General features: G+C 29.8%; 1 protein-coding gene across 1 annotated transcript in view; it reads right to left on the bottom strand.

Moving 5' to 3' along the window:
• LOC126881156 (Golgi-specific brefeldin A-resistance guanine nucleotide exchange factor 1) overlaps nucleotides 1-13,516 on the bottom strand; it is a 73,225-nt gene that overhangs the window by 23,718 nt on the left and 35,991 nt on the right. Inside the window, exon 5 of the mRNA XM_050645233.1 lies at nucleotides 7,046-7,326. Within this exon, the coding sequence (XP_050501190.1) occupies nucleotides 7,046-7,326 (281 nt within the window). The remainder of the gene's footprint in view (nucleotides 1-7,045; nucleotides 7,327-13,516) is intronic.

The following is a 13,516-nucleotide window of genomic DNA, read 5'->3' as shown; positions in this document are numbered from 1 at the left end:
AGCAATATATCTATTTTTGGCAATATCGAAAATTAATATACAGAAAATATGTTAAAAATTAAAAATAATTTTAAAACATTGTTTACTTCCAATAATAAAAATTATTAAAACGTTTTTATATACTTGGCTTGGTTGGTGTCACTGTCTCCGCAAATTTTGTAATCCATTTTAAAAATAGTTCTAGGCTACCTAGGTACTTGAAATTTTCAGAATATCTCAGAGATGACTAACAGTTCAATATTTAACTATTGTATGGATATATTTAGCTATTGTATGGATAAATGGATTTTTTTTAAATTTCAAACTATTTTAAAAATGTGGCTAATGCTATGACATTTGAATTCCATTTTAACGTAAGTTAAGACATCGAGAGATGATAGCTCAACGGTAGAGCGTTAGACCGGAGATCGAGAGGTCCTGAGTTCGAAACCTGCTTGTCGTTTACCTTTTTTTATTTTTTTAATACATAATTAAAAGTTAATATACTTAAAATTCATATTTTATAAGTTAATTATTATATATACCATTTTAAACAACCGTGGTATTATAACAAGTACTTTTTTATACTAGCGTAATTTTTGAAATTATAATCTGGACCTCGGAGGTAAACTACACTATGTTATTTCGAGTAACTGTGTTTAGCGTGTGTTTGCAACAAATTTAAGAGCACTTAGAATGTTAATAAAAATCTGATATATCCCATAATTGGTTGAAAGACCATATTACAACGACAGAAAACGCAGCCGGCTGCGTTAATAAAATAATGCAGAATTAACTATCGCTTCGAGATATCGTCGCACCACACTAATCTTTGGTAACACTTCGTCTAAGATTTTCATGTAATTAGCTCTAGCAATTTTAGATATTAGCGCAGTGTTATATTCTGTGGATTTTATGCTGTGACATTTTTGGTGTTAAATATGCGTGCTCTGAGCTTTAATTTTATAAGGTAGTGGATCGGAGTTTTCTTTGATTTATATGAGTTTAAAGTCGATTACAAAATTCTTTTATGACATAGAAATTGAAACAACAAAATAATTTTATATTGGGTCCTATAAATAATCAAAACGTTTTATTATAAAAAGTTCTTTTTTATAAAAGTGTAATTATTTTTCAACATTTTCTCTGTGAGAAAGTTGAAAATTCAAGTTTGTGCATTAATGCAATACATTTTAATAAGTATAAAGGGCCTAGCCGGGTAAGATGATGAAAAGTGCCCCCAACTCGATTCGAATTCCATATAGGTCGCCGTTTAGCATATATAGTGAAACTCACTTTCTGAAATTTTTAGCCCCCTAGGTGGTCATGTGGCCCACCTAGAACCTAATTAGGGTTTTTATGTTTTTATTTTTTATCTCAGCGGCATCGAGAACTAGCGAAAAACGTTAAATAAAAAAGTTGTAAGCTTTAAAAAGTCCTGTTCGAAAAAAATTTGGTTTTTTTTTTAATTTTTGGCGGGAAATTTAAATTTTAGAACGATTTTAAAATTTTAAATGAGTAAAAAAAATAACTAAGACATTCGTTTTCACGAATAAACTATATAACGTGTATTTTGCATAATATTTTACCCCGAATTTTTTAAACTTTTTAAAATTGGTGAAACGCACCTTCAAAAATAAAAAACCGCATTTTTTCGGTTTTTTTTTTCGTTTTTGGATACAATTTTATACATATTTTTCAAAAAAGGTAACACCGTCACTAGAATAGGTAAAAAACTTATAAATAATTGGGGTTTGCTTAATAAAAAATTTTTATAACGCCATCCATTTTCAAGATACATGTTGAAGAAAACAAAATTTTACACATTTTTTACGATTTTGCCGAAACTACTGGCAACATTGTAATAAAATTTGGCATACAAGAGGTAGTTTTTTTGGCATACAATTAAGAATTTTATATTTATCATTGGCTTGCATAGGGGTAATGGTCTGAACTTTTTAAAGAAAAAAGATAGTACGCCACTGACATATTTCAAATTAACAATCGTTTTTGAATTCATCGTTCAATTTGTGACAAAAAACTATTTTCCTATTTTTTCATACGACGTGCCATTTTTATTCAAAAAATAAAACATTTTAACCCTTACAAAGTATTCGAACTTCTAGTAAATAGTTTCTACATCTACCTACATACATAAACTCGTACATCCATTATAAAAACTAATTCGAATACTTTGGAAGCGTTAAGATATTTTTTGCACGATTGATCATTTTTGACTGTTTACCGTGACAGATTTTACATCAGTAGGTGACATTTACTAGCAACTCGACGAAAGTAATCCAACTCGACGGTAAGTACTCAAACTCGACGGTAAGTAATTCACTTACCGTCGAGTTAAAAAATCTCTTAATTTTAATTTATTTTTTGAAAGAATAAAGAAAACTAACGAATTATTTATTAATATTGAAACTTACGGTACAATTTGTTAATTTTTCTCTTCAAATACGCGGTCAAAGTTGAAAACTTGGCAATATCAATGACATCATAAAGAAAAACGGTGGATTTAATCATTGAATATTCTGCCCAGAGGCTTCCAGGAGCTTTCAACTGCATATGTCTTTGAACGAAATATGCCAATAGAGTCTTTTCTTCGATTCTTAAATTCTTGCCTTCGCACCATTTTTTAAAACTTTGGTAGGTATTTTGATAACGGATTTTGGATTTTTCGGGAATAATTGCGGAACACCCTTCTTCCCAAGCCCGTTCAATTTCTTTAAATTCACTTTCGCTCATATTTTAATTTATAATAATCAAAATTGTACTTAAAATTATTGCCAACTAAATAAAAACTCAATTCTCCATTGTTGTTATGCACCCTAGTTACTACCTAACAACCAAAGTATCTATCTTGATAAAATGAATGAAACTAGTCAATATGACGAAAATGTTTAATTTTATAATTTATAATGGTATCAATCGTGCAAAAAACGTTATAAGCATGTCGAACGTTAAGGGTAACCGATCTCAGACAATAATTGGAGTCGTCGCTCCGTTCCTCCTCCAAACAATTGTCTTCGATCGGTATAAAACCCTTACCGTTCTCCATACTTAATATACTATTATTTTTTGCAGCAAAACGGCGCGTCATATGAAAAAATGAGAAGATAGTTTTTTTATCGCAAATTGAACGAGGAATTCAAAAATGATTGTTAATTTGAAATATGTCAGTGGCGTACTATCTTTTTTTCTTTGAAAAGTTCAGACCATTAGTCCTATGCGCGCCAATGATTAATATCACATCCTTAATTGTATGTCAAAACATGCACAATAACTACCTCTTAAAACCCGCCAAGTTTTATTACAATGTTGCCAGTAGTTTCGGCAAAATCGTAAAAAATGTGTAAAATTTTGTTTTCTTCAACGACCTGTATCTTGAAAATGGATGGCGTTACAAAAATTTTTTATTAAGCAAACCCCAATTATTTATAAGTTTTTTACCTATTCTAGTGACGGTGTTACCTTTTTTGAAAAATATGTATAAAATTTTATCCAAAAACGAAAAAAAAAAACCGAAAAAATGCGGTTTTTTATTTTTGAAGGTGCGTTTCACCAATTTTAAAAATTTGAAAAAATTCGGGGTGAAATATTATGCAAAAATACACGTTATATATTTTTTTCGTGAAAACGAATGTCTTAGTTATTTTTTTATACTCATTTAAAATTTTAAAATCGTTCTAAAATTTAAATTTCCCGCCAAAAATTAAAAAAAAAATTTTTCGAACAGAAAAACACAAAAACCCTAATTAGGCTCTAGGTGGGTCACATGACCACCTAGGGGGCTAAAAATTTCAGAAAGTGAGTTTCACTATATATGCTAAACGGCGACCTATATGGAATTCGAATCGAGTTGGAGGCACTTTTCATCATCTTACCCGGCTAGGCCCTTTAGGGCCGATTGTTCAATTGGAGATTATCTTCAGATTAAAAATAATTTTCAATTAAACTTAATATTGCGTTGTTCAATGCAAGTTTAACACTTAACCATCTGTTAACTAGAGATTATCTTAATCGCTCAAAAACGAAGGATTAACGGTGTTAACTAAAGATTTGTAACCTTACTTTCTGGTTTTAAATTAAATATTTTCAAGAAAATTCCAAATTGGAACAACCATAGTTATTGCACTAGCTAGATATGTATGTATTTTGAATTGTTCTTTCTATAAATTTTCAGTCGTAGATAAGATTTGCAGTAATAATGCAGTAATAATCTATTACAATTTCGTGTCTCTAATAATAATGGTTATTTCTCTTTTATTTTGATGACAGAGGACGAATATTTCTTAGCTGTTTTTAATATAATTTTTTTGTCTTCAAAAAAATGTGTTTCTTAAAAAATTTATATTAGTACAAAAATAAATTAGATCTCTCAGTGTATAGGTACTTATGCTTTCTACAAATTTATGCATGATAATTATTAATTATTTATAAATACATATTTCCAGAAGTTTCGCTTTTTTCATTATGTGTAAAAATCATGTAAAAATCAGGTACAAATTGGAAAAACTTTTAATGAAATTTTTGTGAAGGAATAGGAATATTTTTATAAGCTAAAAAATTAACATTACTATTTAAACATGTTTTTCTACAACCGTGTTAAAAATGCAATTTTTAGCTCTCCATACGAGCGTTAAAAATGCTACTTAAGGCACTAGTGCTTTAAAATTTTTATGGCACTGCAGTTCGTATTGACTGTATAGACCATGTATGAGTTTTTAAATCACACATTTTAACTTTTAACTTATAGTAGTTGTAATTTTAATTTTGTATGTATATTAGACACTTATTATTCAATTGTGACAATTTGCTGTAAGTGTGTTGTTTACAATTTTTTTAATAAAAGATATTTTGAATTTGAATTTTGATGCAATGTCAAAAAAATATAAAAATGGAATATCAGTCAAGTTCAAGTAAAATTTTTTGTAATTGATATTGTCCTGTAATTACGTTTGTAGAAAAAATATTGTATGATATGCGTGTTACAAAATAAAAATTTTTAAGGCACTCATGTGAATTGCAGAACTCGCTTCGCAAATTCTGCAAACTTTCACATGCGTGCCTTAAATGTGTACTTTTAACACTTATATCATAAATAACTATTTTTTACGCAAAGTTAGCAGTTGTACTTTTAATACTTTCTTCCATTTTAAATATGTTTAATAATGTAAATTAAAATCTCTGTCAGTAGTAGTTGACATGTACTAAACACTACATGTCAAAAATCATTAACTTTATAACACAGAACACATTTTTATGTACAATTTTCATGATAAAGTTTGTTCCAAGTCGTTAATTAATAACTGGCAACGTTGTCGCCGCTTCAGTACTCAGGTTTAATAAATCCGAAAGTTAACTAACATTGAACAACTTCTTAAAAAATAATCTTTAGATTAAATTTAATTAAAGTTTACTTAATCCACGAGTTAACTACTGATTGAACAACTGGCCCTTAATGAAACAATTCTAAATACCATATTAAGATTAAATAAAGTGCCGTAAGCATGGATTCACACGAAACGTCAAAAAATAAATAGACCCGAAGTTAGCCGCTTTTTAGTGACGTAAATCTAAAGGAGTATAATATAACTGTGTGTATATAAGAATAACATTGTTGTTTTTAGTATTTCCTTTACAATTTCATCACATTTTCTCGCCTTTTAAACCTTCCTTGGACTTCTACAAATGTTTTAAAATCGAAATTAGCTAATTCGATTCAGTCATTCTGGATCTGTTAAAAAAAAGATATAACAAAATAAAATGTCGTTTATTAAACGTCATTCAGTGTTTATATATCGAAACTGTATAAAATTTTATAAAATTAGATGATTTAAAAACCATTAGCATTTATCCTCTTTTGCGCTTTTTGTCTCCATTATTTGCACTTATATGTTAGGTACTATTTTACCTTTTCGGTATTTCTAAACCATTATATTGTTTACATAATTTTAATCCTTTTTACTATAGGTATACGTATTTTTTAAATGCAAATTTATGCAATTTTTATGGTAATGTGTCTAAACTGATAAGTTTTTGTTTGTTTTCGATTTTTAATTGATATATTTTGTGCTTCCTCTTGCCCAAATTTGAATTTTAGATGTGAGAGTGTGAAATAATTGACGATATGACGATATAACACTGACATATTATGTTAAGCGTACATCAAATGTCAAATACATCTTAGGTTATGTTCATTGCCATAAACTAGGTACGAGTTAAATCCTTAAAATCTTCGTGTTTTTCTATATTTAAATATATTTTTCTACAACCGTGTTGAAAATGCAATTTTTAGCACTCCATAGGAGCGTTACAAACGCTACTTTAAAGCACTAGTGCTTTAAAAATTTTAAGGCACTGCAGTTAAAAGTGAATTGTCAAATTGTGAAACGTCAAAATATTTATATTTTATTTATTAACATTAATATTAATAGTACAACTTGCGCAATTTGAAAAAGGTGGTTTAAAAGATTTTTTAAAATTTAATTTAAACTGTATTTTTACATTATTACCACGTTTGTAGAAAAAAACTATTAAAATTTGTTGGAATATACAACAATAAAAGTAAGATGTTATTCTATAGTTGTTATGATTTACGTATTGACAGTATAGGCAGTTTTGATGTAATGTCAAGAAAAATATAAAAATGAAATGTCAGTCAAGTTCAAGTAAAAAGTTTTTGTAGATATTGTCCTGTAATTGAAAATGAATAAATTATAATTGTTGATATATAAGACGTTTGTAGAAAAAATATTGTATGATATACGTGTTAAAAAGTACATTTTTAAGGCACTCATGTGAATTGCAGAATGAGCGAAGCGAAATTTTCACATGCGTACCTTAAAATTGTAATTTTAACACTTATATCATAAATAACTATTATGTATTACATCAAAACACTTTGAAAATACTTTCCGAAGTGGAAATTGAATCGTCAAATAAACTTAACTTCAAAGCAATTGTGGCTTATTCCCAATTAAAATAGTAAATTGCATTAGGGTGCCACAGGAAAATAGCTTCAGAACAACCTTAAGACAATTCTCTCCAATCTTACCTCTACAAACGTTTTTGACAACAGTCCGTTGCTATAGAGCGCTAACAAGAGATCAAATAAATGTTTCCATCCCTCCCTCATGGTGTTTCCGTGTTGATGAATTAGAGAAAATACCGTCCTAAGTGCCAACTGAGCCTTGCTGTTCATTCCAAATTGCACCACAATGTTGTTCTGTTTCTGTTGATTGTAGAACACAGTGAATTTACAAATGCCTAGAATAAGCATATCCAAATTTGTAGATATATTGAGATTTGCAGCAATAAAGGCGCATCTTTCGAATCCTAAAATATAATAAAGAATAAGACATTGACATAATTTGTGGCTAACGGACTCGCATCCAAGCCATTTTTTCACACACACACACAAGACATTGATTTAGATTAGAAGATAGCTGATAACATATTTCTTGTTAGAAGAAGGTTACTCAAGACACCGTACAGCAGAAATGTTAAATGTTAGTCGTACTGCGATAGATAGAGCTTGCACCAGACATGAAATGTATTAAATTATTAGAAGACAACTTTATAAGCATCGTACAAGGGCGACTACAGCTAGAGAGGATGGACTTTTAAACGCTAGAATATGAGTTGCTGAAGCAGAAGAACAATTAGGATTTCTTACGGATCGATCCACTATTGACCATATTTTCTCCTTAACCCAGATAATAGAAAACAAGATGGCACGAAATCAAGAAATTCATATGTTATGCGTTGACCTACTGAAAGTCTACGATAGCGTTCCACTGAAGAAACTGTGACAATAAATGGAAAGCACGAATATTAATATGGAATTAATAAAAGCCGTCAAAATACTATAGAATCAACCAATATCAAAAATAACAACAGGATTTGTAACATAACATTAAGGGGATTAAAGCAAGGATGTTGCCTGTCCTTTATTTAAAATATACATACCTCGGAAGTGCTTTAAAAAGATGGAAACAAAAATGTAGAACAATTGGGATACCAATCACCAACACCATGGTATATAATTGATTGATTCGATTCCCGAAATATATACAGTTAAAAACTAACAACCGCAGTGCCGCTGCCCTAGCAGGTATCCATCAGGGCCAAACCAGATGGCTGAAACGGGATAGGAGCACCCAGTACAGAAAACGAGATATTATAGCTGTTTATCTTAAGGTATGTCATTCAGAATTGCATTATAGATTAGATAATATAGAATTTGACATCCTAGATTCTAACTTAAGAACTGAAGTAGATAACATAATAGACAAAAAATTTAATACACAGTGTAAAAAACTAAATAATCTAATTTGCAATAGTAAAAACTCAATACTCATTATGCAAAATTTTTTTCAAATCATAGTTTTTTCAATAGATTTATAAACTTAACACATACTAAATTCAATAATAGCGAGATAAAACTTTTAGAGATAGGATTCAAACACAACTTGCCTCAACATAATTTAGAATATTTAGGTGTAGAATGTGAAGTAGCGTTGAACAAAACTACCAAGAACATAGAAAAAAGCATCATTGCCAAATCTATTACAGATGTGTGTAGTGAAACTAATAATTCCTGTTACAAACATAACCAAATAGCCGTTTCAATTAAAAATAAATCCATAAAACATGACATAATATTTACAAAAGCAGACAAAGGTAACAAAGATAAGATAAAAGAGACTAAGATAAAAAAACAATAGAATTTTTAAATAACCAAAATAGTATAACACTAAACAAAGACCCCCACAGAAAAATATCGAAAACAAATTAAACTAGCCATTGAAAATTCAAAATCTATATTAAATCCAACAGAACAGAAATACCTTAATATTACGAACCCACAACCTCCTAAATTATACTCTTTTATTAAACTACACAAACCTGACCACCCAATAAGGCCTGTAGTTTCTTTTTATACAGCTCCGTCATATAAACTTTCAAAAAAACTGTCAGATATTATTACAGAATACACTAAATTTTCACCTAAATTCACCGTAAAAAATACACTAGAACTAGTTAATAAAATATAACATTTTCAATTGCCCAACAACTCAAGACTAATTTCATTTAACGTAAAAAATCTTTTTCCTAGTGTTCCTCCTACAGAAACTTTTGTTCTAGTTAAAAATCTTTTACACCATAATAGTACAAATCCGATCATTGCATCTGAAATTTTACACCTTCTTGAAATTTGCATAAATCAAGACTATTTTGAATTCAATAATCAAATATACACAAACAACAGTGCAGGACTTATTATGGGTAATCCTCTAAACCCATTGCTATCAGATATGTTTATGAACCAGCTTGAAACAACAATTTCTAAACATCCCGTATTTAAACATTTCTTATATTGGTGGAGATACGCGGATGATATACTAGTATGCTTTACAGGAACTAACAGGCAACTTGACCAATTTCTCTCATACAATAATAGGGAACTTGCACAATTTTTTTTTATTACATAATAATGTTCAGTTTTGTTTAAAAATGAGATTTCCAAAATTTCGCGATTCAAAAACTCGTAATAACTTAGAAATACGTATTTAAAGTCTTCAGCGGTATAAAATAGTTCAAACGACCCGTGACGTCACATAGTTTTACATTATTGTTTGTTTTTTAACCAAGAGGAGTGATTCAAATTTACCGCGCCGTAATGCTTGTTTCTAACTGGTCCAACCGCAGGCAAGTTTACTCCACTGTTATTAAATTTTGACACTAATGACATTTATGAAATTTTGGCACTTCTGTCATTTTATAGGTTAATTAAGTATATCAGCGATTTTTTGTGTTTTCTGCATTATTCCTTTAATTTTTAGATTTTTAGTCTACTTTTATATAAAAACAGTTGTTTTTAGAATTCTTTACTGATGTGTTAGTATAATATAATATGTATGGATTATCATCGAAAGCTGATATGATCAACGAAAAAAGAAGATGAATTTGGTGACGTTTCTAGTAACTTTCTTGGGTGTGAATCTGTCTTTTTAGTTTACTCCTCTTGGTAAACAAATCAACTATAGTTATTATTATGGTTATATTTCGCTGTGTCTAGGTACACGCTAACGTGTACGCAAATAAAAAAGTTAGGTATGTACACGCGAATTAAACTTCATCAAGCCAGTGACATTATTATTTAGCGTGCGCAGTGACTGTGTATTTTGGTACATGCTATTTTGATATGTTTAGCGTGTGTTTGATAGAAAAATATTTGTTAAAGGAAGGGAAGCAGAACTATTCAGATGTTTCAAACTTAATTGTAATACATCAATGTATATATTAAAGTATATATTTAGGTTAGCAAAATAAATATATGTATTTAGTTGACATAACACGTAAAAAATATTGTTAAAATAATTTTTATACGTAAGTTAATTATTATAATCAACTATTCTAAATGGGAAATAAGCCACAATTTAACTAAAAAAATGATTTTATTAACGTTTCGACGTCCAAATCCGATGTCATTGTCAAAATACAAAAATTAGTCAGATTAAATAAATTATTAGAAATTTTTTTTACTAAGCAACACCATTTTTGTTGAATTTAATAATATTTTGTATTTTGACAACGACGTCCGATTTAGACGTCGAAACGTTAATAAAATCATTTTTTGGTTAAATTGTGGCTTAGTTCCCATTTAGAATAGTTGATTACAAAAATGCCACAAGGATAATAGCTTCAGAACAAGTTAATTATTATTGTGAAAGCTTTAGGTCTTCTTTTTATTTTAATCTTTTACGGTAATACATACTATTTTATTTATAACTAAAAAAAATATATAATAATTTATAGTCTCTTATCTTTTTCGTACTGTTTTAAAATGTTCTTAAACTCATTAAAAGAACTAAATAATTGTCCACACTCCGTAGTTCATTTAAAAACAAACACTAAACAAATAAAAAATAAGAAATCACTGACACTCTAACTTTTTTATTTGCGTACACGGTAACGTATACCTAGACACAACCTTATATTTAGGTATATTCTTCTTCTCCTTCTTTAGTTTATTGGCCTTCACCTACTTGGGTATTTGGCAAGCTCATCGTCGTGGAATAAGTCAAAAATATTTATATTCTAATGACATTTATCGTATGTCATTGTAATAATATATACCAGTTTGTTAAAATTGTAGTTTTATACTGTTTTTGAAGGAAAGGAACGAAGGTTTACTATTGAAAATAAAACCATTTTGTAAAAGTACGAATTTTTCTATGAATAGTTCAAACGATCAAAAACACTTGTAACGTCACATAAATGTATTTTCTACTGACGTTTATAACGTCTAATTTAAAATTATGTTTACTTTATTGGAAAAATGTAAATGTAAAACCAAGTGACGTCACGAAGCGTTTTTAACCACCTGTTTTAATTTGAATTTTTAATCGTCTTTAGGGGCCAAACGAAAGACAAACAAAACTTTTTTATCTTTGATACATGTTTTAAATTATGTTGTGTTGTGATTTATAACATTTTTTTCGAATTTAAAAATTTATGCAAGTTCCCTATTCACTTCATAGTAATATTGAGTTTACAATAGAAACAGAACAAAATAAGTCCATAAACTTTCTAGATGTAACAATTACCAGACTACACAACAAACATGAGTTCTCCGTATATCATAAACGTACCCACACTGACACAACTATACACAATTCATCATCCAATCCTACACAACACAAATTAGCAGCCTACCATAGCATGATACATAGATCTGAGTAGAACTGAACATCATTAAACAAATAGCAGTAAACAATGGCTATAACGAACAAACAATTAATAAAATATTAAACCAAAAACTCCATAAGAAAGCCCTGAAATTAGTCTATCCACCACCATAGAAAGAACCCAGTACCTTCTGCTCTATCACATATGTATATGTACTGGCAAAATAACAACAAAAATAGCCAGATACATAAAAAAGAAAGGAATAACACCAGCTTTCAGAACCAACAACAACTTAAGCAAATATATTAAGATCAATAAGAGCCTAAAGAGAAAACAACTACAGAGTGGTGTCTACAAACTAACTTGTGGTGACTGTCCGAAAACTTACATCGGTCAAACTGGCAGAACCTTTGACAAACGGATAGCAGAACACACAAGAGCTTTCAACAATAGAAAAACAGACACTTCTACATACGCACTTCACCTTCTAGATCATAATCATTATTTTAATAAAGAGTTTCAAATTCTGCATATTCAAAATAAAGGCCTTAAGCTGTCTTTATTAGAATCTATGGAAATTAATAAATTAAAAAATACAGATATAATTCTGAATGACCAACTCGAGACAAACAGCTCCCCACTCCTCAACCTCTTCAGTTAAAGACATTAAAAAGGCAAACCCATAGTAAAATAAATCACTTGAGAAAGGCACTCTGCCGAAACAGCTGTAGTCACATAGTTATAATAAATTTTGTGGAAGTATAGAAAACAAACGTTTTCAGTGTTTTATTGTTAGACTATGGTATATACGCTCAACTTTGCAGACATAAAGTAATTATGGTTCAAGATTATGAAGTGAACAAAAAGAAACGGAATGCTTTTGCATTGGAGGAGAACAAAAAGAGCTCATATTAGACGGCATGACCACGATAAAGCACTGCTACGACTACAAATATCTAGGTATCAATATTTCGCACGATGGAATATTAGACAAAGCCATAAGAGAAAGAAATACGTCAGATAGAAAAGCCATCACAATGTTAAACAATATTTTATTGGACGAATCCATCAGCAAAGAAAATAAAAAGAGGGTATATAAGACTATACCTAATGAAAAGTATCACTGTATACAGCTGTGAGGTACGTCCACTGAAAGAAAAACACTGGCAACGCTGAAAGCAACGGATTTTTGAAAAAGAGCAGCAGGAAGATCTAGAAGAGACAGGATTACCAACGAATCAAACGAAAAATCACGGATGACTTATCAACAAAACAACTTATCTGGTTCGGACATATACAAAGAATGAATGAACAACGAATACCAAAGAAAATACTAAAATGGCAACCAGAAGGAAAGAAAAAACGAGGTAGACCGAGAAAAAGTTGGAGCGAAGGAATAGACAAAGAGCTGAGAGAAAGAAACATAGAAGAGGATGCATGGAACAACCGGATGAAGCGGTGATTGGAAGTCGAAAAAGGGCGTATAACGTTATAAACCAACATGCAGTAGTAGACCACAATTATAAATATTACTGTTACGTTTTTAAAGGGATCCGGACAAAATAATCCCCACAAATTATCCCTGGACAAAAATCCCGGACAAAAAATCCCCGGACAAAAAATCCCCACAAAAAATCCCGGACAAATAATCCCCACAAATTTTTTTGGACAAAATATCCCCACAAAAAATCCCGGACAAATAATCCCCACAAATTTTTTTGGACAAAATATCCCCACAAAAAATTCCGGACAAAAAATCCCCAAGAAATATTTGCTGTCTAATAGTTATCTAAAAGTTTTCCAGAAATTTTAACAAATGAAGAGTACAGGA

This window comes from Diabrotica virgifera, chromosome 3 (genome assembly GCF_917563875.1).
Source record: "Diabrotica virgifera virgifera chromosome 3, PGI_DIABVI_V3a".
Classification (NCBI taxonomy): domain Eukaryota; kingdom Metazoa; phylum Arthropoda; class Insecta; order Coleoptera; family Chrysomelidae; genus Diabrotica; species Diabrotica virgifera.
The sequence above is the reverse complement of the archived record's forward strand: the minus strand, read 5'-3'. Positions and strand labels throughout refer to the sequence as shown.